The 27,948-nt window shown below is 39.5% G+C and overlaps 2 protein-coding genes across 6 annotated transcripts in view; both read right to left on the bottom strand.

Moving 5' to 3' along the window:
• Positions 1–1,964, bottom strand: part of LOC127625418 (uncharacterized) — a 31,068-nt gene extending 29,104 nt beyond the window's left edge. For 3 of the 5 annotated variants that reach the window (XR_007968284.1, XR_007968285.1, XR_007968283.1), the window contains exons 1-3: positions 1,864–1,964; positions 1,459–1,767; positions 78–373 (exon numbers count right to left, since the gene is read on the bottom strand). Coding sequence is in view for 1 of the 5 variants with exons in the window: in XM_052100705.1 (XP_051956665.1) it covers positions 1,864–1,921 (58 nt within the window). In the remaining 4 variants the exon portion in view is untranslated. The remainder of the gene's footprint in view (positions 1–77; positions 374–1,458; positions 1,768–1,863) is intronic. The other 2 variants (XR_007968282.1, XM_052100705.1) reach the window with 2 other exon arrangements.
• A 14,384-nt stretch (positions 1,965–16,348) lies between these two features.
• Positions 16,349–27,567, bottom strand: LOC127625289 (regulation of nuclear pre-mRNA domain-containing protein 1B-like). The gene is made up of 8 exons (XM_052100486.1): positions 27,328–27,567; positions 25,468–25,645; positions 22,850–22,979; positions 22,592–22,770; positions 22,383–22,501; positions 22,091–22,217; positions 18,374–18,549; positions 16,349–17,252 (listed from the first exon to the last, which is right to left on the bottom strand). The coding sequence occupies exons 2-8, from the start codon at positions 25,616–25,618 to the stop codon at positions 17,103–17,105; spliced, it is 1,032 nt and encodes a 343-aa protein (XP_051956446.1). The 5' UTR covers positions 25,619–25,645; positions 27,328–27,567; the 3' UTR covers positions 16,349–17,102.
• Positions 27,568–27,948: the final 381 nt, after the last annotated feature.

Genomic DNA, 27,948 nt, shown 5'->3' with positions numbered 1-27,948 from the left:
AGTCTAAGCTGGCCCAAATACCCGCTAAATTCTCAAACACAGGTGACACATACAGCTGTTCAAGTGATAATACTTGCCTTTTTACATATGCAGCAATGAATGACTAGCCCAAACCAAATCGCAAACCCAATCGCAATCAACACAACTGCTGCAATGACTGGTTTATCTAAACCTCCCTCAGTGGGTGTGGGGGATGTTGGGTGCGGTGATTCTGGGCTGACGGTACTGTACTGTGATTCTGGGCTGATGGTACTGTACTGTGATTCTGGGCTGACGGTACTGTACTGTGATTCTGGGCTGATGGTACTGTACTGTGATTCTGGGCTGACGGTACTGTACTGTGATTCTGGGCTGACGGTACTGTACTGGGGTTCTGTAAGAGACAAGAACAGAAACGACTAGAAAAGGAAGTTCATGAAGACAAACTATGAAAAATAGCTCGACAAGCATTATAGAGATAGATAGATCACGCATGAGTGAAAATTATGTCAATTCACTCGCCCGCATGTTGTTCCAAATCCATTTGACTTTTATTCTATGGAACACAAAAGATGTTGTGCAGAATGTTATCCCAAGTCACCATTCACTGCAGCTTTTCTCCATACAGTGAAAGTGAAGGTGACGGAGGCCAACATTATGCCCAACATCAATCACCTTTTGTATCTGACGGAATAAAAGTCAACGGGGTGAACTATTCCTTTAAGTTTACATAAACATCAGTCTATGGGGTTATGAAAGATTATACGGCAGTCACGTGACAAAAGAGTGAACGACTCGGACAAGAAGACTCTAGAGGTGTCTGAATTTGTCCTTGGCTGCATTATAATGGTTTCTAATTGGGACTATAATAAAGACGTGTTGGGGGGGATCTATTGAAAATGTACATTTTTTTTTTTTATTTAATTCTGCTCAAATGAACAAAATTACTTTAATAACCATGCGTTCACACCAGAAGCGGCGAGAGCGTCAAAATTTGTACAAAAAAAAAATATATATATTATATATATATAATATTTATCATAATTTACGGCTCATACAAAAATATTCTCATAATACCCTAAAAAAAAAAAAGATAATTTCTTATTCGTGAGCAATTTTAAAGATTTGACCAAGTACTCCACATCAAGTAAGAACTCGTGAGCCTGGGTAGCTTTAAGATACCTCTGCTTGTGCAAATAACATTTAGCTACAAGAATAAAAAATATTAACAATACAAACTAATGCTTTATTCTCGTGTTCAAAATAACAGATAATATCTTTAATGCAAAAAATGTAATTTTTATCAATTGTAGAAAAACAATAATTACTCAATTCACACCAAAACTTCGAAGATATACTGCAAGAGAAAAATAAATGGTTAAGGCTTTCACTTTCATTATTACAAAAACTACACGTATCGCTTACGTCACAACATTTCGCCAGGTGGGCATTAGACTGGTTTATGGTAGCAATACATACCGTTGACAACTACTGTTAAAGATTGAGTAATATCGGAGTTCCCGATCACTTTGACAGTGTAGCATCCTTGGTCACTGAAACTGGCATTAGCAACAATGACAGTCCCGTTGTGAACTTGGTATTTGTCTGACCCAGAAGACTTGCAGCCCTTCTTCTCTTCATCAGGCGAGCAGTATCGGAACACGAGAGACCCGTTTTCACACGGTCTTTGCACAGTCACTTTAGAAACATCCGCAAATCCAGGAATTTCAAAGAGGACGAAACTTTCTCCCTTTGTCGCCTTCACCTTCTCGCGGTCATTCGTAGCACCTGATAAAATTAATATTTTAAGTGTAAATGACAACAGAGTCACAACTTCTTGGATCATCAAATCTTGTGCCATTTAATACCATTATAATATATTACCTGCGACGAAGAGAGGGATCATCAACAAGAAAAATCCGCGAATGTTCAAAGAACTCATACCGGCGAAAATAGTTTATTAGAAATGACGTGTGAACGTAAGCGGTGACGCAGCTTTATACAAAAAACAGCGCATGCGCGGAGTCACACTCTGACACCTTGGACAGGTAACCTTCCGCGGTTTGATTTTTAAATACTAAACTTTTAAAATTACATTTGCACGGTTTCTTTTATTTGTGTTATAGCTCAATACGATCGATGTTTCCAGTATTGGTTCATAATATTGTATAATATATATTTTTAATTGCGTTTAACTACGATCTGGTCCAAGGCCCAATGTTCTAGAAGTTTCTGTCTGAAAGCGAGTTCGCGCTCTGTGACTGATGGTGTATCACTGCGCGTCAAGATGAGCGGAAGAGAAAATAGTTCCTGTGCCTGTGCAACTATTCGCTAATATAATTATTTTTTTCCACTTCGAAGCTTTTTATGAGATGTATTAATATTTATAGTATCTAAATACTAAGATCACTAGTTAAAAAAACAACTTTAGAATCGATATTTTTATGTGAGGATCGATTACTTGATATCACATCAGTATCGGAATGACCTTTTATCAGTTTTATTTAATTTTTCGACGACACACTGAACACCAGCTGATGTGCTATTGCTGTCCAATCACAACCAGATGATTTAAGTTTCAAGTGTATTAACTATTTTGAATATATTGTATTTTTATTAACATTTAATATTGAATGTACGTGTTTTGACCGTGTAGCGTCAGAGGACAAAAATGTGATATATGACTATTATTTTCCACTTTTAATGAGTTAATTTTTTTAACCAACATCAGTCCTGATTATAACTACCAAATATTCATTCATTTTCAGGATTTTAACTAATTAAATGCCAGTTTGCTTTAAAAATCATATATATTATTTTCCATATACTAAATGCTAAGGGGAAATTCTTATATGGATTATCACAGTCTGGGATGTTAATGATTAGCAACAACATTGATTTTGATGCATTATTTATAATTTTTTTGTGACATGTCAGATTAAAATGCAAAACTCACACTCGGTACCTTAGAGGACAAAAATGTCCAAATAAAAATACTGCCATAAAAATATTATATATTATAAGTCATTGTCATTGTTGTGTGTAGCGTTAAAATCTCAAATTGTGTATCACATGAGCAGAGTATGTACTCGCCTTCATCCCAAAATGAAAATTGTCATCATTTACTCACCCTCATGACATTCCAAACCTGTATGGCTTCTGTGAAACACAAAATGAGAAATAAAATGCTGTGGATAAGTATTTGCCCCCATCCTGATTTGTTATGTTTTTGTGTATATCTCATCGCCCCCTTAGTTACTAAATCCCCAAATCTATGAAACTGCATTCAGTAATGGGGTTCAGCTGGACTAGACCCACCCAGACATGATTACTGCCAGCCCTGTTCAATCAAATCAACACCTAAATATAACTTTTTAAGCATTAAAATTGGCTAAAAGGTCTCACCCAGTAGCACACTGTGTCAAAGTCGAAAGAAATTCAATAAATTACGAGGAAAAGGGTGATTGAAGTACATCAGGCTGGTAAGTGTAACAAAGCTGTTTCAAAGGCTCTGGGACTCTAAAGGACCACAGTGAGAGCAGTTATCTCCAAATGGAGAAAACTTGGCACAGTAGTGAACCTCCCCAGAAGTGGCCGTCCTCCAAAATTCCTCCAAGAGCAAAGCGACCACTCATCCTGGAAGTTACAGAAAAGCCAAGGACAACATCAAGGAACTGCAGGCCTCTCTCGCATCAGTAAAGGTCACCGCTCATGACCCCACTATCAGAAACACACTGGCCAAAAATGCCATACATGGAAGTGTGGCGAGGCTAAAACCACTGCTAACAGTGAACATTAAAAGATAGTCTGAATTTGCCAAAACACACCTTGATGATCATCAAAGCTTTTGGGAGAATGTTCTGTGGACTGATGTGTCGAAAGTGGAACTGTTTGGAAGACGGGGGTCCCGTTACATCTGGCGTAAATCAAACACAGAATTCCACAAACAAAACATCATGTCTACGGTCAAGCATGATGGTGGTCGTGTGATGCTGTGGGGATGATTTGCTGCTTCAGGACTTCTGCTCTCTCCCAGAAAATCCTAAAGGACACCGTCCGGTCATCAGTCCATGAGATGAAGCTCAATCACAACTGGATGATGCAGCAAGACAATGATCCAAAGCACAGGAGTAAGTCCAGCTCTGAATGGCTCAAAAGAAGCTAAATGAAAGTTTTGTAGTGGCCTAGTCAAAGTCCTGACTTGAACCCGATTGAGATGCTGTGACAGGACCTTAGATGCATACTCGAAAAACCTCCAATGTGTCTGAACTAAAGCAGTTCTGCAAAGAAGAGTGGGACAAAATCCCCCCACAGCGTTGTGAAAGACTGATCTCCAGTTATCGGACACGTTGGGTTGCAGGTGTTGCTGCTAAAGGTGGCACAACCAACGGTTAAGTTTAAGGGGCAGTTAGTTTTTCACATGGGTATGAAATATGATATAGAGGTTGGGTAACTTTATCTCTTACCTTTCAGATGATCTGCAGTCAGGGACGGACTGGGGCTAAAAACAGCCCTGGACTTTCTCCCAAATAGGCCCATCATCCGGCCATTCGCCACTAACCGCAAGAACAGACACTAGCCAGGATGTCCTGATAATATGCCACAATACTGTATCAGACAAGGTATTCACAGCAAGTAACATCTCAAAACCAATGATGATAATAATTGGGGTTGTTTATTAATGAAGCCTCAGCCTTCAAATAAAAACAAAAAATGTACAATACCATCACATCTGCATTGAAAATAAAATACAAGTAATTAAATGTCACTGGCTACAGAAACCTCAAATTACACAAACTTGTAATTATAAAACATATAGTTACTATATACTATAACTTATAACTATTCAAATATAATGTAAGCAAATTTAAAAGTGTAGTAGGCCTTATAAAACTAACTTTCTGTCATATTTGCTGAAACTGACCCTGTGTTCAAGTAGAACTACATGAAGCAGGTAATTAAAAAAAAAAAATCTGTCTCCTCTGGTACTACCTGCAGCCTAGTGTGATTTGCAGAAATCCACAGCTCCCTGTTCAGATGCACCCATCAGGGCCATAAGGGGTGTCTAACTGCGTGTCAATCACTGCTCATGCACATGCATTCATTCTCCCTGTGGGGGAGGGCCTTAGGAGACCGTTTTGGGCTTTAGTGGAAAGGGGTGAGGGACTGAGAAGTTGTCGTGTTCAAGTTTTTTGGCTAAGTCCTGGATCTTCACAATACAGCACCTTTAATGTTGGGGAAGTAAAAGTTTCTTGAGAAGGGCACTATTCTGAGCAACTCTGTCTATTATGAGGTCATTGTCAAGGGACATGAGGATGTCCTTCTCTGTGGCCATTAACATGAATGTTTCCAGGTGTTCCTGAGAAGTTCTGCTCCTTAAGCGATTCTTAATGTACTTCAGTACAGAGAAACTTCTCTCACAAGCTACCTGTGTCACAGGCAGAGTGAGAAGAAATTTGATGATATGCTTTATGCCGTTTTTCCTTTTTTATTAAAAATATTCACACATTTGTTAGCATGAAATATCTGATATTCAGATTGTCAAATAAATGCAAGTGGGTGAGTTTTGTTGTCTAAACACCTTTATAACGATCGCGTTAGTTGAGCTGTGAGCGATGGGCGCCGTCATAGTGCCACAGTTCAGAGAATCGGATCTGTTGGATTTAGGCTACAACACGTTAATTCATCCACTTCTCCCAAAATACATGAAAGTAAGTGACCGGTGAACTGGGAGAAGAATAGAGTAAACTTTAAAGTTACTTTCACAATGTGTATCTGATTGATATGAATAAAACGTGTCTAATTATTATGGAAAGGAATATTATTGCCGTTTCCATAGACATCAGTGTGTATTTTACAAACTCTATGTCTCTCTAAATGTATTGTATTGTTTGTTTAGTACCTACGTATGTGAAATGAAATTATATGTCTGAAACCTAAAACCTAAAAAGAAACATTATGTGGTTGAAAACACTGAAAACTAAGTTGTGATATGACAGCGCTGAGCGCGTCCGTCTCTGGCTCAGCGCCAGCCAACGCGCGAAAGCACATTTAATATTAGCAGCTAATCACGGTGCACTGACCGTTCTAATCACACTGGTGTGTGTGTGTGTGTGTGTGTGTGTGTGTGTGTGTGTGTGTGTGTGTGATCGTACGTGCGAAAGGGTTAATTTCGTCCTGGCTGCAGCTCATGTACAAAACTGTACATTTTTCTAAACTGACCTGCTTCCATTACAAATCTGACTGCGGCCGGGGACGAATCACAAACTGGCTAGTAGGCCGACTCTTCTTCCTCAGTTTTTTTTTTTACACGTTGCATATAAGTGATCGTATTAGTGTCCCTACTGTTGGCTGTTCATATTGCTTTATTATACTTTTTTTGTGCCGACGGACGGCCCTCGGTTGGACGGCCGTTCTGGACTTTTCCCGAACGCACAGATTGTCAGTCCGTCCCTGTCTGCAGTACTGTGGTGAAATAAAGGTTGTGGTTTGATTGGTTCAGTCTGGTGGGAATGGTCAGTTGTTTCTGGTTGAACACAAGAGGTTCTGCTCCGTTCAAGGTAGAGATCCTTCTTCTGTATGCTCATGATACTCTATATGGAAATGCCCTGCTTCTAATTAATGGGTTTGCCCATTCCAGTTCTTCCAATGAAAACAAATCTTACTGTCACACCATGTGACATTTTAGGGAAATCGGTGCTTCCAATCATCTATAGCCGATAGCACAGTGTAAGGAAATGAAATTCTAATCTTAATTTACTGAAAATCTTCTGCTTAACCCATCTGAATCTGAAGCACATGTGAGAATGTCTTTACATCAGGCCAGTGATCACACCATGTGTCAAAGGCAAAATTAAAAAAGAAATGGTTAAGAAACTGTAAGTAATCTGTAATTGCATTTATGAGTGTCACACACACACACACACACTAATGGTGAGCACAGATGTGTGTGTGTGTGTATATGTGTAGTGCAGCGCTCGCTATTAGGTTACACAAGTGAATCGTTCAACTTTGAACACCTAATGTCTCGCTTTAACCCCCAACTTAAAATTATTTAAAAAAAAAAACTGCACAATTTGTCAAATTAAAATAATTTATTATGTACATTAAATACATTTAAAAAAAAAATGCATAAAAATATACAAAATGTACACATTTTTATTTCAAATATACTTGTGGGTGACTAATAGCTGTCGGTTACTGAGGAAATCTGAACAAAAGCCCTTTAGGATTTTGAAAACAAGCAAAAACAACCTCAACAATGGTCTTGTTTTGGTCCAGACCGTGCTGTTACATGTATAATACACACATGTTAGTTTATACGGGGTTTTTTTGCCTTCAGACACACAGCTCTTAAATGTCCTGAGCACCTGCACAGCTCTGACGCATCGAAGATAGTTGAGAATTGATCATTGTTGTAGTAGTAGTAGTAGTAGTAGTAGTAGTAGTACTTTATTGTCACATAGTAAACCAGTGAAATTGGCCATCTACCTGTCCATACAAACATACATATGACAAGGGGGTAGACAGGACAGGAAGACAGAAATACAGCATGACATGAGAGGAGAAAAAAAAAGGGCAGCCCCCAGACTATGCTCCTTAAGAAGTACAGTGTGGGAACAGGAAAAAAAACACCTCACCTCAGCAACATTAGCACATAATCAGTACACTCTACAACATGAACAAGACTTGCAACAGGGGAGGGGATCGGGGGGTGGAGGTGGCCCAGCACAGGCAAGCAGCCATCCGGTCCTGCAGCCATATTTGGCGCTGGTCACAGACCCGCCTGTCAGACTGGTGGTACAAAGCGGCAAAGGCGAGGGATAGGGTATCGGGCGGATGATTGCATATCTGTATATATGTGTAAGAGTTCATGTGTGTGTAGGCCTGGAGAGTCGCTATGCCAGCATCTTAATCTAGGTGCCTCAGTCCGCAGGGTTGTCATAGCGATACACAGCAAGTTGCCATGGAGACAACCTTGATCAGGTCCCAGACATAGTCAACAATCACCAGGTGTCTGGGGAGTCGGGGAAGGAACGCGAGAGTGGCTCACTGCAGTGCTCTTCCGGGGGAGTTGTTGTTCCAACAGCGGCCTTGGCCAAGGCCAGTGCTGGTTGAGGGCGGCCGAAACAGATAAGATTGGGATTGTTTGGTCTTGAGGCGAGTAGCCACTTCTGATTTACACGGCTATTCTTCCGCTCCATTTTGGTCTCTGAAACGATCCATTTGCCTTTGCAAAGCTGTGAGCTCCTCCATGATGTTATCCGTATTTTGGTTCATAGACCCAGTCTGAGTGCAGACAGCTCTGCCCACTGCTTCAGTCATGACAGGCAGCCTTATGAGGCTTTGGACAGCTGTCACAGTCTTCTTAACTCCTCGATAAACCAGGGCAATGCCTAATCCAATCAGCAGAAGACCTGTTATCATGGTACCGAATAGGTAGATATCTTCCATGTCCTCCACGGAAAGAGCCGCCAGACACACGACCCACCACCACTCCGTGTCCATCGTGTAGCCAGCTGCGAACGTTCCGGCAGGGCAGTCAGGTTCCCCCGAACCCAAGCTTCTCGTCGAGAAGATGGTGTCAATTAGCGTTGAGAGACCAGTTGATCAAATCCATGATGTCTTAGTTTGGAGAGCAGTGCTGAGAGACTCTCAAAGTACAAGACAGTAGACGTAACGAGAGGAGCTAAGCAGGGAAGGTAAGGGGAGGGGGAGGGAGAGGGTGAGAAAATGCGACCGCCTTCGTTGAGAGCCAAGAGAAGAGTTGGTGATTAGGCAGGGTGGTGAAGGGGTCCAATGTCCTTTCACAGTCTTGTAGGCTTCTCTTTGTTTTCCTGCAATATAATAACAATGATAACAAATGAGTGAATCGTTAATGAACTCATTGGTGCGGATCGGTAAGTGCTTGAGTGATGATATATTTAGTAACCGTGTAAAGCATGACATATGAAAGAATGGTCCGAATTATATTTTTTTTTTAATAATTTTTGCTGCATTAGGCTTTAAAAAGTCATTATCCTCCAGAGGCCCAGCAATTCATTTTTGTGTGGGACGTTTGTCATTTAGGTTTTTCTTAGCCCATACATATTACAGTGGTAAATATTGGGGTGTTATCAGAGGACCCCACCCCCTCCCCCAAATCACAGGAACTTATTTTAAGATGACATCATTAATAGCTTGTAATGTAAAATAAATAATCTGTAAACACCCCAATACACGCAAGTACAGTTCAACATAAACATTACAAGTAACATTCAAATACGACCAAACCGTTTTACAAGAATGGTGAAAACTCAAATTCTCCATTTAAACCTGGGAATGGAGTCGCTTTCAATGTATAGATCCAAAAAGATTTCCTCTGCAATAACTTTAACCAATCTCCTCCCCTTATTGAGCATATATTCAATCCCAAATATCTCCAGTATCACGGGGCCGCCATGATCTGCGTCTCTAATGTAAGGCCATTGGATATCGAGGTTGGCAGATTCGAATGGCATTTATATGTTCTGCTAATCTGATTTTCAATTTGTCATTTGAATCTGCAATATCCAATGGCCTAGTCACTGAGCGCGCTCTTGCAGCAGCTGGATTATAACGTGATGACTCATGAGTTAATCATAATATATGTGTCACTGTGCATTTCTTATCATGCAGAAAACTGGCAATACGCAGCTTCATTAATAAGAGAGTTAGATACATTGAAGTGAACAGAAAGGTGAGAGGGGTAGCCTTCAGCTCCATTATACACTGCAACAAAATATGTTTTAGATTAGTTTTTGTTTTGGCTTGTTTTCCAATATTAAGGTCTAAAACAAGTTAAATTTTCATTAGCAGCTTTACTGCAGAAGACTACATAAATAAGATACATTCTGTTAAAGCACGTCTAAATGTCTTATATGTTGTTTCTCAGGTGAATGCATCTTAACCTGTTGATACACGCCCCCTTTTTGAGCACACACCATGAAAATGACAATCCTGAACTTAATTGGTTGTATTTACGGGACCCTTTGGAGTTTGGACACAGTTGTAGTATCTTTTGAAGGAAGACACTTTGGGCTTTATTTCCCAAGTTTGAGAATTAATATATGTTGTTATTTTTTAGAGTTAGAGAAGCGGAAGTTTATAGTAAATGGAAATATTTTGGGCTGAACATGTTTTTAATAATCTAAAAAACAATAATAAAAGACAAGTTGTCAAGACAACCCAGAAATACAATGTTCTCAAAGCCACGAGTCTAAAGAAGTTACGTTTCAAATATGAAGATGATCGAACAATATTTATTCTCTGTAAAATCTCGGGGAAGCGTTCAGAGTAAAATTAAGGCTCCGCCTCTCAAGGCAGCACAAAATCTGACAGAACTGCTCGGCTATTACGAATAAAATCATGGTAAATTTAAGGTTTTACTACAAATACATAGTTGAACTGTAGTTGTTATAGTATAACCAAGGCAATTTTTCGTAAGGGATGGATGGATGGGATGATTCAAAAACAGGAGTATCATACCTTGATTGAACTGAGATTCAAATCCTTCATTAAAAGTTGGTCTTTCTCTGCGGGCGAAGCGTCTTGTCCTCCATCTTTAAAGAGCACAACAACACAAACACAGCATGTAAGGAGTGCAACTTGGGTGTAAAATAATTCCCACTGGTGCTCTTTGGATAAGGGATATATTGTTCAGATGCACTCAGAGTAGGGTACACATTTAAAAAACCTTTATTAGGTCAAGGCTATTGATTTCAAACATACCACAAATAGACACGATGCAGGATACACAGCCTTCATCAGGGACAGCACCTTGAATAGTAGAGTCCTGCTGAGAATCAGACTTCTTCTGGCTCTTTTTCTGTAAAGTGATGATAAATGAGGTTTAATCACTCTCAACAACCACTTCAATGCAATTGCACATGATATTGGTTAATACTGCACAAAAATATTATGCACCTGCCAAAGATTTGTAGTGTACTCTAACTATTCTCATGTGTTATGTTCAGTTAACAGAACCATTAAATGGGTCATGAGAGGAGGAATCAAATTATCCTGGATAGTTTGACATATAAGAGGTCATTGCTCTATAAAACACTGGGATTCAGAACTGAAAACTTCCTCCTTAACAGAATATGAGCGTTTATTTAAACCAGGTTCTAGAAATGGCACTTTTGGAATTTGTGGAACTTGTGATGTCACAAGGACCAAAAACATCTGCATATGACTGCCTCTTCAGCAAGACATCAACGCCTTCCCTTGGCCCCGCCCATTGGTGCTTACTGCTCAGTTACACAGGTGAAGTGGAGAGATGGGCCTGTCATGGGAGACTCATTTACAGGACTCCATCTGGATTTAAATGTTTTTCCTACAGTAGATGAACGGCTTTGACCATTGTCATGCATCTCGCACTGCTTTTAAAAGACGCAATGTAAAGTTATAACTCTAAAAAGGAGACTTCCATTTGGTTTCATTCCGCTGCACTTTTTCTGGCTATTTTTCTCCCCAATTTGGAATGCCCAATTCCCAATGCGCTCCAAGTCCTCGTTGTGGTGAAGTGACTCGCCTCACTCCAGGTGGCGGAGGACGAATCTCAGTTGCCACAGTGTCGGAAACAGTCAACCTGCGCATCTTATCACATGGCTCACATGAGCGCATTACCGCAGAGACGTGGCACGTGTGAAGACTTCACGCCATCCACTGCGGCATCCACGCACAACTCACAACGCCCCAACGAGAGCAAACCGCATTATAGTGACCACGAGGAGGTTACCCCACGTGACTCTACCCTTCATAGCAACCAGGCCAATTTGGTTACTTAGGAGACCTGGCTGGAGTCACTCAGCATGCCCTGGGTTCGAACTCGCAACTCCAGGTGTGGTAGTTAGAGTCAATACTCGCCAAGCTACCCAGACCCCCCCCCGGCTATTTTTTAAATGGATCCTGGACCATTTTTTTTTGCACCCATCTGTACTATTTTGAATTGTTAGCCTTTTGCAAACATGCACTCAATGGACGTCTTTGATCGGTTTGATGCAGTTCCGGCGATGTACGCTGAGTTTTAAGAGGGGTACAAGCACAACTTTTAAAAACGCGTCTCTGTTCGGTTGCTGCCACAGACTGGGAGTTACCTTGAACATGCCTTTCTGTGTGTAAACAAACACTGAAGATGCGAGATGTGAAGACCACCATCTTATCTGCTCTGCATTATTCACAACATTTCAGCGTGGATTGCATGTGAACCAGTCTCGATATTATTCAAGCGTTGCAAAGGAATTTGTGGCATGTGGGGTGTGGTCATGTGTCTGTCTACGGGAGAGGGAGAGCGGTAAGGCTCGTCACCTGGGTTGTGATTATTCCGGATTACTCCGGATTACACCGGTCTCATAGCGGAGGGAGACCTGATAAGGCACGCTAGAGTGTCAGTGTGGAAGAGAAACAGCAGAGAGACCGAGTGTACAGCAGTGGCATGTCCGTCAGACTGTTAAAAATCTAACAAGCGGTTTATGTTGAATGTATATTATTGCCCGAGTGAAAGATTAACAGAGCGTGACTACACTGTACACAAAAGTGTGAAAGAAAATAAGACTCACGCTGACAGTTGTATGTGAAATATCTGAGCAGTAAGACACTAAACAAGTCTAAGCTGGCCCAAATACCCGCTAAATTCTCAAACACAGGTGACACATACAGCTGTTCAAGTGATAATACTTGCCTTTTTACATCTGCAGCAAATGATTCCAAAGGCCTGAATGACTATCCCAATCCCAATCCAAATCGAACACAATCCCAATCCACACAACTCCTGCAATGACTGGTTTAACTAAACCTCCCTCATTAGGTGTGGGGGATGTTGGGTACTGTGATTCTGGGCTGACGGTACTGTACTGTGATTCTGGGCTGACGGTACTGTACCGGGGTTCTGTAAGAGACAAGAACAGAAACGACTAGAAAAGGAAGTTCATGAAGACAAACTATGAAAAATAGCTTGACAAGCATTATAGAGATAGATAGATCACGCATGAGTGAAAATTATGTCAATTCACTCACCCACATGTTGTTCCAAATCCATTTGACTTATTAACACAAAAGATGTTGTGCAGAATGTTATCCCAAGTCACCATTCACTGCATCTTTTCTCCATACAGTGAAAGTGAAGGTGACGGAGGCCAACATTATGCCCAACATCAATCACCTTTTGTATCTGACAGAATAAAAGTCAACGGGGTGAACTATTCCTTTAAGTTTACATAAACATCAGTCTATGGGGTTATGAAAGATTATACGGCTGTCACGTGACAAAAGAGTGAACGACTCGGACAAGAAGACTCTAGTGGTGAACCGATCTTTGTTTCTCATAATTTGTCTTTGGCTGCATTATATATTTTTTCTAATTGGGACTATAATCAAGACGTGTTGGGGGGAAATTGGCTATTGAAAATGTAACATTTTTTATTTAATTCTGCTCAAATGAACAAAATTACTTGAATAAAGATTCTTTCATTTTTGCTGAACGAGAATCAAAGATCCAAGTCAGTAAAATGATCCGATCTTCTCCATCATTAGAAACTAGCAGTCAACGGATGTAAAAAGGAAGTTCCGACTTACAGTTAAAAGAGACAATCAACTTTTAGATATAGACATCGACTGTCAATCAAATCTAGAAAGCGCATGCGCATTAGCTACGCAAGCCGGGAAAATGTAGTTTTAGCGTAGTACGAGGTGAACGATCAACTTATGATTCCAGTATTGTCCGATGATTTTATTGCTGATTTGAAAGATGTTCTTTGATCGTAATCTTGACCAACCGTTTTTAAGATGTCTGTCATTCTCCCGAGAGAGTTACAAAATATGGCCAACAGTGGACTGACTCGCTAGAGACACTTTGATGTCGTGTAGACAAGTCAAAATAATTGTGCTAAAGGCTAAATAATAATTAAACAATTTCGTTGGAGTTAAGTGTTATAAGACAACATAGAAATAAGACTGGTTTATGGTAGCAATACATACCGTTGACAACTACTGTTAAAGATTGAGTAATATCGGAGTTCCCGATCACTTTGACAGTGTAGCATCCTTGGTCACTGAAACTGGCATTAGCAACAATGACAGTCCCGTTGTGAATGTAGATTTTGTCTGACCCAGAAGACTTGCAGCCCTTCTTCTCTTCATCAGGCGAGCAGTATCGGAACACGAGAGACCCGTTTTCACACGGTCTTTGCACAGTCACTTTAGAAACATCCGCAAATCCAGGGATTTCAAAGAGGACGAAACTTTCTCCCTTTGTCACCTCCACCTTCTCATTCGTAGGACCTGATAAAATTAATATTTAAGTGTAAATGACAACAGAGTCACAACTTCTTGGATCATCAAATCTTGTGCCATTTAATGCCCTTTTTAATACCCATTATAATAGATTACCTGCGACGAAGAGAGGGATCATCAGCAAGAAAAATCCGCGAATGTTCAAAGAGCTCATACCGGCGAAAATAGTTGATCAGAAATGACGTGTAAACGTAAGCGGTGACGCAGCTTTATACAAAAAACAGCGCATGGGCGGAGTCACACTCTGACACCTTCTACAGGTAACCTTCCGCGGTGTGATTTTTAAATACTAAACTTTTAAAATTAAATTTGCACGGTTTCTTTTATTTGTGTTATAGCTCAATACGATCGATGTTTCCAGTATTGGTTCATAAAATTGTATAATATATATTTTTAATTGCGTTTAACTACGATCTGGTCCAAGGCCCAATGTTCTAGAAGTTTATGTCTGAAAGCGAGTTCGCGCTCTGTGACTGATGGTGTATCACTGCGCGTCAAGATGAGCGGAAGAGAAAATAGTTCCTGTGCCTGTGCAACTATTCGCTAATGTAATTATTTTTTTTCCACTTCGAAGCTTTTTATGAGATGTATTAATATTTATAGTATCTAAATACTAAGATCACTAGTTAAAAAAACAACAACTTTAGAATCGATATTTTTATGTGAGGATCGATTACTTGATATCACATCAGTATCGGAATGACCTTTTATCAGTTTTATTTCATTTTTCGACGACACACTGAACACCAGCTGATGTGCTATTGCTGTCCAATCACAACCAGATGATTTAAGTTTCAAGTGTATTAACTATTTTGAATATATTGTATTTTTATTAACATTTAATATTGAATGTACGTGTTTTGACCGTGTGCGTCAATAAAAAAGAATTACTCAGAGGTCCTTAGAGGACAAAAATGTGATATATGAATATTATTTTCCACTTTTAATGAGTCCTGATTATAACTACCAAATATTCATTTCATTTTAACTAATTAAATGCCAGTTTGCTTATTCAAAATTATATATATTATTTTCCATATACTAAATGCTAAGGGGGAAATTCCGATCTTCACAGTCTGGGATGTCAATGATTAGCAACAACATTAATTTTGATGCATTATTTATTTTTTGTGACGTGTCAGATTAAAAAGCAAAACTCACACTCGGGACCTTAGAGGACAAAAATGTCCACATACAAATACTGCCATAAAAATATTATATATTAATATTATTTCACACTTTCACACACACACTCTCTCTCTCTCTCTCTCACACACACACACACACATTCACACTACATCTCTCTCTCTACACACACACACACTGCTTTCTCTCTCTCTCTCTGACATCACATACACAACACACACACACACAATTTTATCTGCATCATTTCTTCAATGGTCCTGCAGGTCTCTATAATACAGTAAATAGGGGAAAAGCTTGTATTTGCTCCACAGGCTAAACATGAGAAAAATGGCGCCATCTGGTGGAAAATATTACAAATGTAAATTGTGACACCGGGATGAAAACATATAATATAATTCATGATTTTATACTTTAATGGCACTGGGATCAAATATTGCAGTTTTAATGGGTTTCAATGGGGATATTGTTGTCCCGAAGGTATACCATACAGTGTGTACTAGATGTTTGTAGTACACTGCTGAATTATCAGATGTCCGTTAAATAGGACACCTTTGGCCACATTTATGCCATTGGCATTAACACAGCCAAAATGATCTAAAAAAAAATAAAATAAAAGGGTTAAATTGCTTTTGGGGCCATTTTGTTTTCATTTGTGTACATCTATTCACAGCGGCACGTTGTCAGTCCATATTCTGTACTTTGACCAGACCTACAACTCTTGTCTGACCTCACCGACACCTGTTCATTCATAATGCAATAAACAATTAGCAAATTAATTAAATCACCAAGAAAATGAGTTTATTCTTTATGCTGCTAAAGAAGCAAAGAGATCCAGTCACGGAGCGCTCCAAGACAAAACACATTCTCCATCGTCTCTGGACTGAATTAGGCAGTTTATATTTATCACCTTTACTGTATACATGGTCTAATTTCTGGTTAGGAGTATGATGTGCTTTATCTGAACTATTTAACATGGTAGTAACCACTGAGCACCATGAATAAAGACAATTTAATGGAACCGTTTTGTCTCTCTTGTGATCAAATATATGAGGGGAACATTAGAAATGTTCATTTGAACCGATTCAACCACAGAGTTTGGGCCACATATATTTATAGTTTTTTTTACATCTGTTATATTAGCTATAAAACCCAGAGAACATATTTGAAATGGAAATATAACACTCTGATGGTGTCTGATGGTGGTAACATGTTTTGCACACGTCTCAATTCTCTTGATATCATGAACTCAGTCTGAAGCGGAGTCATTTAAAAATTTTAATCCCATTTTCCATCTCTTCCAAAACCACATAATATGCAAAACCTGTCTTTTAAAGCAGAACAACTAAAATCCGTCTGATGTAACACAAAACAAAGGGTATTGCGTTTTCACAGCAAAGTCACTCAAAGGAAAACTGCCAAACTTTGAATCAGATTTAATGACAGACCGATGAGTTTTATCGCATTGACATTTCATTGGCTGCCATAAAACCAAAAGAAAATGCACAAATGCGGGCGAGAGCGGAGCTGGTGTGCTTGAATCGTCGTCCAGTTGCTTCATCTCTTGCTCCTTTCGTGGTTTTTGGAGCCTTTCTGATCTAAGAGGGACTTTTGAGTCTTTAGAGGGGCAGGTTTAGAGGTGGAGGGGTCAGATTTAAGGGCCGAGACACTCAGTCAGTAGAAAAGAGATCTCCAGCGGACGGCAGTGGGGCGAGACCACCGGTAACATTCGGTAGTAGAGAAAGATCCGGAAGACTTTGGATGTGCGACTTGAGTTCCTTCCGCACTTGTGTGACGCGAGCAAGTTTCGTCTTGTATTCCTGCAATGACAACAGATATTAGATGAATTGATTAGTTAATGAACGTTACATTTATATATAGAGCTTTTCTGACACAACACTCAAAGCGCTTTACACAGTGAACGGGACTCTCCTCAACCACCACCAGTGCGCAGCGTCCACCTGGATGAGGGAGCCATAGTGCGCCAGTACACTCACCAGCTGTTGGTGGAGAGGAGAGAGTAGAGTGATACAGCCAGTTAATGGATGGGGATTATTAGGAGGCCATGATTGAGAAGGGCCAATGGGGGGGATTTGGCCAGGACACCAGAGTTACACCCCTACTCATTACGAGAAGTGCCCTGGGATTTTTAATGACTACTGAGAGTCAACAGCTTAACGTCTCCTCCAAAGGACGGTGCCTTCTTAGAAGATAGTGTCCCCATCACCATACTAGGGCATTAGGACCCACACAGACTGCAGGGTGAGCACCCCTGCCATCCTCCCTAATACCTAATCCAGCAGCACCCTTAGTTTTCCCAGGAGGTCTCCCATCCAGGTACTGACCAGGCTCAACCCTGCTTAGCTTCAGTGGGGAACCGGTCTTGATATGGTTATGAACAGTGTGATATGGCTGCTAGATAAAGCCTTCCAAGGCATTCAATAATAGTTTAGTAATGCAAATAGTTCACTAAAAAGATGAAAATTCTGTCATCATTTGAGTTGTTCCAAGACATTTGTCTATGGAACACAAAATGAGCTTTGAAGAATGTCCGAGCTGCTGATTTCCATAATTTAGAAGCATACAGTGACCAGGAGCTTTCAAGCACCAAAATGAACATAAAAGCACTTTAAACATATAAAAGAAGTACATGTGACCTGTGCGCTATATTCCAAGTCTTCTGAAGCCATACGCTACGATTTAAAAGCTGACGACTTTGTAAAAAAACGTGTTAATTTGACACACAACACTATTGTATTGCTTCAGAAGACGTAAAAGTGATAGAGTTGGATCCACTTTCATTGTATAGAAAAGAGCAGCTCAGACATCCTACCAAAAAGCTAAACAAAAAAGAAAGTCATAGGGATTTGGACTGACACGAGGGTGAGTAAGTGACGACAGTCTGTGAACTATACTTTAGAAGCATTGATGACTCTTGTACCTCCAGTTTCTTCTCCCTCTCGTTGAGCGCCTCTCTCTGGCTTTGAATGTATTCTGTGAGCATGCGGGCCAGCTGCCTTCGGTCCTCTAATTCGGCCGCTAGACGTCCGTTATACTCCGCCAGCAGCAGACACGCCTCGTCCACTGTCTTCGAAAGTTTATCAGCGGCCTCTTTATCTGCAGAAAGCAGGACATAGAGATGCACGTCCTGTTAGACAGGTCACAAGCTGCGTCAAACTACTCTTAGGAACCAAAAACAAGAGTTTGAACATTGAACCTTTGGGCTGTCTAATGAAACCATCTAGTGAGTCTCCATCCATAATCAAATGAGGCATAGGGCTTGGTAATCCTTTGGTTATATTTAATTGGCAATGTCCATTTTGTGTACTGAAATTAGGTTTATTTCGGTTATAATGACCATTTTGCTTACAAATGAATGCAGCTTTCTCTGCTAATGCTGGTAATTATACAGGGGACATGCTTACTAGGCCCTTCTACTTACCCAAGACATTACTAGAGCAAGGTTAGTTGAGGTTAGGTTTAGTACCTAGTATTTACTAGTTCTTCTAGTTGTTGTAATTATATAGTATGCAAATGTAGGACAGTACTGTAAGAAAACGAATGCATTTACATTTCTATAAGGAGGGGACGCTCTAACTTGGTACATGATCATTCGTTTTTCATCATTTTCCCATTTCAGCTTAAATATGCCAAATTCCATCAGTAAAATATCTTATATGCATATTGCATATACATTTAAATATGATGTGTACATACAGAATATACAAAACTCTTTATCTGATGAATATAATGGCTATAAAAAGCTTAATTTGGTAAATAAATACTTACCAATTTTGGGATTGTTTACAGTTTAAAATGTAGCAGAAAATCTTTATTTATCTGGTTATTATCAGGATACTGGTTGCATATGAACAGTTTTGGGATTTTTATGAATCTTGTGGCCTCTGAGTCATAGTAATGAAAGACTAAGACTTTATTTGATCGTTCTATAAATACATTTAAAACAACTATCGGACAATTAATCAGTTATCTGTCTTTATTCACCACCTTAGTTATCGGTATCAGCAAAATCCACCATCGGCCAACCTCTAATTTCAGCTATAATGACCATTTTGCTTACATATGAAAGAAATCTCCTGGATAATGCTTTTAATTATACAGGGAACCTTCTAACTAGGTACATTTAAAAAAAAGATACATTTTTACAAATTATATTATATTTGCGTTTTATCATTTTGGTCACATTTTAGCTTTTTTTTTTTTTTTTTAAATGTGCAAATCCGTGTATTCCATCAATAAATATAATGTTATATTGCATATATAATATTTTGTTACACTTTTATTGTTTAATTCATAATTTATACTATTGACATTGATTTGTAGAACACGTGCTAAAAATATCCATACTGTCTCTTTAAGAAAACCGGCATTCTGGAAATGAGCGCATATTAATGAGAGAGGGCTCGAATGGCTTTACCTCATCCATGCTGTGCATGACTACAATGAAACTTTTATTTGTTATTTGACTAATGTAGTGGTCTAAGCACATAACTGGTAATCTGGTAATCAGAAGGTCGCTGGTTCGATCCCCACAGCCACCACCATTGTGTCCTTGAGCAAGGCACTTAACTCCAGGTTGCTCCGGGGGGATTGTCCCTGTAATAAGCTTTGGATAAAAGCATCTGCCAAATGCATAAATGTAAATGTATTCCCACATAGCACAGATGCGCTAAAGAAGACATGCAGCTCCACTGTCTTTAACATGCGCTCAACCAGAACCCTGAAACGCCACTATCCTTAAAGAGACAGTACCGTTTTAGCACGTGTTCTACATATACTAAGTAAATACTTATAAATAGTACAAATTATGCTTGTAAACAATAAACGTGACAATATACAGTGAGGAAAATAAGTATTTGAACACCCTGCTATTTTGCAAGTTCTCCCACTTAGAAATCATGGAGGGGTCTGAAATTGTCATCGTAGGTGCATGTCCACTGTGAGAGACATAATCTAAAAAAAAAATCCAGAAATCACAATGTATGATTTTTTAACTATCTATTTGTATGATACAGCTGCAAATAAGTATTTGAACACCTGAGAAAATCAATGTTAATATTTGGTACAGTAGCCTTTGTTTGCAATTACAGAGGTCAAACGCTTCCTGTAGTTTTTCACCAGGTTTGCACACACTGCAGGAGGGATTTTGGCCCACTCCTCCACACAGATCTTCTCTAGATCAGTCAGGTTTCTGGGCTGTCGCTGAGAAACACTGAGTTTGAGCTCCCTCCAAAGATTCTCTATTGGGTTTAGGTCTGAGACTGGCTAGGCCACGCCAGAACCTTGATATGCTTCTTACAGAGCCACTCCTTGGTTATCCTGGCTGTGTGCTTCGGGTCATTGTCATGTTGGAAGACCCACCCTCGACCCATCTTCAATGCTCTAACTGAGGGAAGGAGGTTGTTCCCCAAAATCTCGCAATACATGGCCCCGGTCATCCTCTCCTTAATACAGTGCAGTCGCCCTGTCCCATGTGCAGAAAAACACCCCCAAAGCATGATGCTACCACCCCCATGCTTCACAGTAGGGATGGTGTTCTTGGGATGGTACTCATCATTCTTCTTCCTCCAAACACGGTTAGTGGAATTATGACCAAAAAGTCTCATCTGACCACATGACTTTCTCCCATGACTCCTCTGGATCATCCAAATGGTCATTGGCAAACTTAAGACGGGCCTTGACATGTGCTGGTTTAAGCAGGGGAACCTTCTGTGCCATGCATGATTTCAAACCATGACGTCTTAGTGTATTACCAACAGTAACCTTGGAAACGGTGGTCCCAGCTCTTTTCAGGTCATTGACCAGCTCCTCCCGTGTAGTTCTGGGCTGATTTCTCACCTTTCTTAGGATCATTGAGACCCCACGAGGTGAGATCTTGCATGGAGCCCCAGTCCGAGGGAGATTGACAGTCATGTTTAGCTTCTTCCATTTTCTAATGATTGCTCCAACAGTGGACCTTTTTTCACCAAGCTGCTTGGCAATTTTCCCGTAGCCCTTTCCAGCCTTGTGGAGGTGTACAATTTTGTCTCTAGTGTCTTTGGACAGCTCTTTGGTCTTGGCCATGTTAGTAGTTGGATTCTTACTGATTGTATGGGGTGGACAGGTGTCTTTATGCAGCTAATCGACCTCAAACAGGTGCATCTAATTTAGGATAATAAATGGAGTGGAGGTGGACATTTTAAAGGCAGACTAACAGGTCTTTGAGGGTCAGAATTCTAGCTGATAGACAGGTGTTCAAATACTTATTTGCAGCTGTATCATACAAATAAATAGTTAAAAAATCATACATTGTGATTTCTGGATTTTTTTTTTTTAGATTATGTCTCTCACAGTGGACATGCACCTACGATGACAATTTCAGACCCCTCCATGATTTCCAAGTGGGAGAACTTGCAAAATAGCAGGGTGTTCAAATACTTATTTTCCTCACTGTATATTATTGTCTCGATTTCACTAATGCGTCCTGGACAACAGTGAAGTACCGCCTACTCACCTGTCAATCATTCCTTTAGCTAAAGAAACGTTTTTGACACTTTAAAAGAAAATAACCATCTGATCAAACCATTCGTAAAAGCGCTTCGGATCAAGAATGTTCTTCCTGTGAAACCTCAGACTCCGGTCTCCTGCCGGGACTCACCTGTGATCTTTTCTAGAAGAGAAACGTCCTGCACCTCCTGTGGAAGAGAGGCAATCTTCTGTCTCACCGCAGCATCGCCGGACGCCGCATTCTCCAGATCCTGCAGCGCTTTCACCAGATCCTCTGTCTGTGAAGTCATGAAAACATTCATTGCATCTATTTGCCCTCCAATGAGTGCGACTGCTGAACGAGACTAACACTAAGCCTAACATCTCAATATACGGGCGAGTAAATGATGACAAAATGTAAATGATTTAGTGAACTATGGCTGAACCTTTAAAAGCATTCGTACCAGTTGAGGAGCTGCTGCATCGGTCTCACGAGGGGAGTAGTGACCTCTGTAATCATCGTCTTCCTCCTCCTCTTCCTCCTGCACCTTCTGATAGCTTCTCTTCAGGTTTTTCCTGTCATCTGCCAAGTGAAAATTCAAGGCTATTGACATTCACAATTGCAGACTCTCAGGAACCCAATTAAACATGTAGACAATAAGGAAATAAATACCAGTGGCAGCTGACGTTATATGTGGCCTCTGGTGCTGACCTCCAGACTTGTGTTTGGGGCTGTCGGAGTCCTCGATGGCCAGTTTGAGCTGCTGGATGAAGTCCGCGCGATAGAGACTACGCTCCTGCCAGATATTCAACAATCTCTCCATGTGCTTCTTACAGCCGTCATCCCCATCTCTGACACACAACGAGAATAAAGGTAACACCGGACAATTACGTTTTTAAAAAACACATGAATCGTTGAAGGGGAGTTCACCTTGCGACATGCGAACAGGCATCAACCAAGACACTTTCAAAGTCTTTCGTGAACTCGGGACCCTTTTTCTTACTATTCTGAATGACATCGTTAGCCAGATACAGGAACGTCAACTTCCTGCTGCTTTTAGCTGTAAAACAAAACACACAGTGAATGAGAAATTGTAATCATTTATAATAAATAGTCACCACAACATGACAATTCGGTCATCACTGACACACATCCATACACATACACAGAGACTTCCTCTCTGGCAAACAAAGAGAGGTTTAGCAGAATGTTCACGCTGCTCTTTTCCATCCAACGAAAGAGATTACAACGAAAAACAAAAGCACAATACAAGTATTCCGTCCGACTCGTGCACCATATTCAGTCTTTTGACGTCATACAATGGCTTTGTGCGAGGAACAGACTGAAATTGAAGGCGCTATTCGTTAACAAGCGAGCACTATTGATTCTCACGTGTCATGTGACTCAAGTGTCTCATGCATCAGTGAACAACAACTTCAATTTTGGTATGTTCCTCACACAAAGCTATTACATAACTTCAGGGGCCGGTTGCATAAAACTGTTTTAGACTAGTCTTACTATTTGTCTAAAATGTTGGTCTTAATGTTTTCAGTCAGTTGCATAAAAACTTGGATGAGTCTAATTAAAGACCAAAATGTAAGACAGCACACCTCAGGCTAACTTTTGTTTACTTTCCATTTTGCCATTGAAAGTAACTGTCAGCTGAGCCAGTGGGGGCTGGAAGGGGCTTGAGTTGAGACTTGGTTGAAGACTTTGACTTCAAAATTGGTAACAAATGTTGTGTTTTTAATAATTTGGGTGAAATCACTAAATGTGTTCATTAAAATAGATTTTGAAGCACTGTAGTCCTCCAATAAGCAAATATTCTCAGCGAATAAAAAATGTATTGAGCGTCCACTGTCGGCCATTTTTTTTAAGCTGTTCAGTGTCTTATTTTTCCCACAATGCAATGCAAATTAGACTGTCTTACTAAAGACAACTGTGAGCTTGTTTTATGCAACAGGCTTTCTATGGCGTCTTTAGCTAGTCAAACTAAGTGTTAGATGCAGTCTTAAGTTAATGGCTATGTTTATGCAACCGGCCCCTGAAGATTTAATTTAACACATTTGGTGAACTTTTATGGTACTTCTTTTTATCCATTTTGGAGCTTGGCAGCCGTGGTGGGCGATATGACCAATATCTTATATTACAATATGAAAATGTTTTAAATCACGATATCGATATACACTGGCGGCCACAAGTTCGGAATAATGTTCAGATTTTGCGGTTTCGGAAAGAAATTTAAACTTGAATTCACTAAAGTGGCGTTCAACTAATCACAAAGTATAGTCAGGACATTACTAATGTGAAAAACAGCACCAGCACTATTTGATAAAAGTCATTTTTTTGATCAAATCTAGACAGCAGCGTCACTCCATCACCTTATCCTTGAGTAATCATGCTAAATTGATAATCGGTACTAGAAAATCACTTGCCATTATATCAAACACTGCTGAAATTTGGTTAATTAAATGAAGCTGAACGTTGTCTTTGTGTTTGTTTTTGAGTTGCCACAGTATACAATAGACTGGCATGTGTTAAGGTCAATATTAGGTCAAAAATGAAAGGAAAAAACTCTTTCTCTAGAAACTCGTCAATCAATCATTGTTTTCACTGTTTGAAGGAATGAAGGTTATACAATACTTGGAAATTGCCAAAAAACTGAAGATTTCATAGAAAGGTGTCACTACAGTCTTCAAAGATAAAGCACAACTGTCTCTAACAAGGACAGAAAGAGATGTGGAAGACCAGATGTGCAACTAAACAAGAGGATAAGTACATCAGAGTCTCTAGTTTGAGAAATAGACGCCTCACATGTCCTCCGCTGACAGCTTCATTGAATTCTACCCGCTCAACACCAGTTTCATGTACAACAGTAAAGAGAAGACTCAGGAGGCCTTATGGGAAGAACTGCAAAGACACTTTTGAAACAGAAAAGTTTCGAGTGGGCAAAGAAACAGACATTGGACAACAGATAATTGGAAAAGAGTGTTATGGATCTTAACCCCATACCGCGAAGGCTCAGTTGCCTCCGCATCAGAGACCGTCGATTTGCGCATCTTATCACGTGGCTTGTTGGGCGCGTTACTGCAAAGACCTAGTGCGTGAGGAGGCTTCACGCAATTTTCAACGGCATCCACGCACAACACACCACGTGCCCCACTGAGAGAGAGAACCACATTACAGCGACCACGAGTAGGTTACCCCATGTGACTCTACTCTCCCTAGCAACCGGGCCAATTTGGTTGCTTAGGAGACCTGGCTAGAATCACTCAGCACACCCTGGATTCAAACTCACGACTCCAGAGGTGATAGTCAGTGTCTTTACTCACTTAAACAATCCCTTTTAATACAGTGAGATGCAAGTACTTATTTGTAAGGGACTCATTAACCATTAATTAATTTGGGACAAGCAAAATATGACTGATCTGGTGCCAATCAAACAGGTCTCACAATCCTCAACTGATCCAACAGATCTGTGTGTTCCCTGAAAGCTGTAGCTGTGAACTCATGAGTGACAGCAACAGAAGAGTAAGTCTCTCACTCACCCTTCTTCAGTTCTCTGTGCCAGACTCGCACTATGAGCGCTGAATGTTTGCGGTGGTGTATGATCCACAGAGAGAGAGTCTGAACGCTCTGCTGCGAGTTACTCAGCTCAGACAGTTTCTTCTCCAGAGCAGACTCCGAGAAAGACGACATGATGGACGCACTCTCTCCAAAAACTCCCTTAAAATAATAATAAAAAAAAACAGGTTAAAAAGAAGGCAAAACCTTTAAACACAGAGTATGGCATGTATTAATTAGAACGTCTGGTCTAGAATACAAAGTGTATGTGCAGCTGGTATGAATAAAGGTAGAGTGACAATAGTATTGTGACATCACACACCTCATATCAACTGCTCTTGGATAGTTATTATATAGAAGGTTTTTATGACCTCATATTATTTGAGACTACATGGAATATTTATTCTTATAAAAACATAATTTTCACACCACATGGCTATTTAAAATGAACTATGAGTGGTCAAAAAGGTCAAAAACATGTATAGGAGAAATCACAGCAATCTTACACACTAATATACACTAATTTTAAAACATTTTGGATGTTGAAATTGGCAATATCAAAGTTATTTTTCAGCTACCCATATACATATAACATAGCACAACATTAAATACATTAAATATATAAATGAATACAAAAGAAATTACGCTTTTCAATTTTATAATAAAAGTGCATACATTTGAATTGAGTAATTATTAACAAAAAGTATAAGTAATTTTTTGTTTTTGTTTTAGTAATTTAACCCTTTTGCTTCAATTTATAAAAGCTACTCAGAGATCCTTAGAGGAAAGAAATGTCTAAATGGAAAGAACTGCCATTTAATATTATATATATATATTAATATTATTTTCCACTTTCAATTATTTACTTTTTAAACCAACATCAGTCCTGATCATAACTAATTAAATATTTTCATATACTTAATGCTAAGGGTGAAATCTAATCATGTCAATGATTAGCAACAACATTTATTTTGATGCATTATTATTTTTTGTGATGTGTCAGATTAAAAACAAAACTCACACTCGGGACCTTGGAGGACCAAATTATCTGCATCAAAAAACTGGCATAAAAATATTATATATTAATATTATTTTCAACTTTCACTGACTTTTTAACCAACATCAGTCCTGATCATAACTACCAAATATTCATTCAATTTCAGGCTTTTAATCCTTTAAATGCCCGTTTGTTTATATAATGCCACTGTTGTTTTTATACACACACATACACACACACTCTCTCTCTGACATCCATACCAACACACCCACACAATTTTAGCTGCATCATTTCTTCAATGGTCCTGCAGGTCTCTATAATACAGTAAATAGGGGAAAAGCTTGTATTTGCTCCACAGGCTAAACATGAGAAAAATGGCGCCATCTGGTGGAAAATATTAAAACTTAAATTTTGAAGCCAGGGCTCCGGAATTAGTGTATAATATCATATAATTCATGATTTTATGCTTTAATGGCACTGGGAACAAATATTGCAGTTTTAATGGGTTTCAATGGGGACATTTTTGTCCTGAAGGTCTCGAGTGTGACTATTTTGTGTACGCCGTGTATTATAGGAAAATAGGCTAAAATATGTAGTTAAATATGTACTATAGTCACATATAACTACTATATAACTATACAGTTTGATTGTACATTAGCATTACATATGATTATAATATACTCTGCACTCAATGTATAGATCATGTAACTATTATTGATTGATTCGTTGAACATCTGATTAGTTTGCACCTGCAACTCTACTACAAGCAACTCATTAATCAATAATACTAACAACAACTACAATATACCAACTAAATAAATAGCTTGAAGCTATAAAAAGCTCTTACCTGTCAGCAGTTTTGGACGTGTAATCTGGATTCAACTCCAATATGGCACAAAACACGCGGAAACCAATGCAATATGGTATAACCGCTGATCAGAGGCGTAGATGGGGACGAAACTAATCAGAATCGATTAATATGACGCGAATATGTGCGTTAATTCATCGAAACTCCTGCAGAATGTTTCATTTAAACACAGTGAGATTTCGCTGCAAGTTTATCTCGCGGCTGATAAACAAACGGGCGTCGCGCAATGACGTCATAGAGACGCGCGGAAGGAACATGCTGTATGGCTCCATCTCATACAACACTGTAATTTTGATGTCACTTTATAATCATGAAGGGTGCCTGTTCTTCTGTGTAGTGATTATTTGGTGTAATGTGTTTTATGAGCCCAGTTTTTTTGAGTGTGTCTCTATCTGGCTTTTTACTGTTTTAATTAAATGAAATCAGGAAATAGAGTTGAAATGGCGAAATTGTGTGCATAGTCAGAAGTTTACATACACTGAGGTTGAAGTCATTAAAACTCAATTTTAACCACTCCTCAGATTTCATATTAGCAAACTATAGTTTTGGCAATTCGTTTAGGATATCTGCTTTGTGCATGACACGACTGTTTCACGTTTG

Source organism: Xyrauchen texanus, chromosome 31, assembly GCF_025860055.1.
Source record: "Xyrauchen texanus isolate HMW12.3.18 chromosome 31, RBS_HiC_50CHRs, whole genome shotgun sequence".
NCBI lineage: Eukaryota > Metazoa > Chordata > Actinopteri > Cypriniformes > Catostomidae > Xyrauchen > Xyrauchen texanus.
Note: the sequence above shows the minus strand (reverse complement) of the source record. Positions and strands in the feature narration are given on the sequence as shown.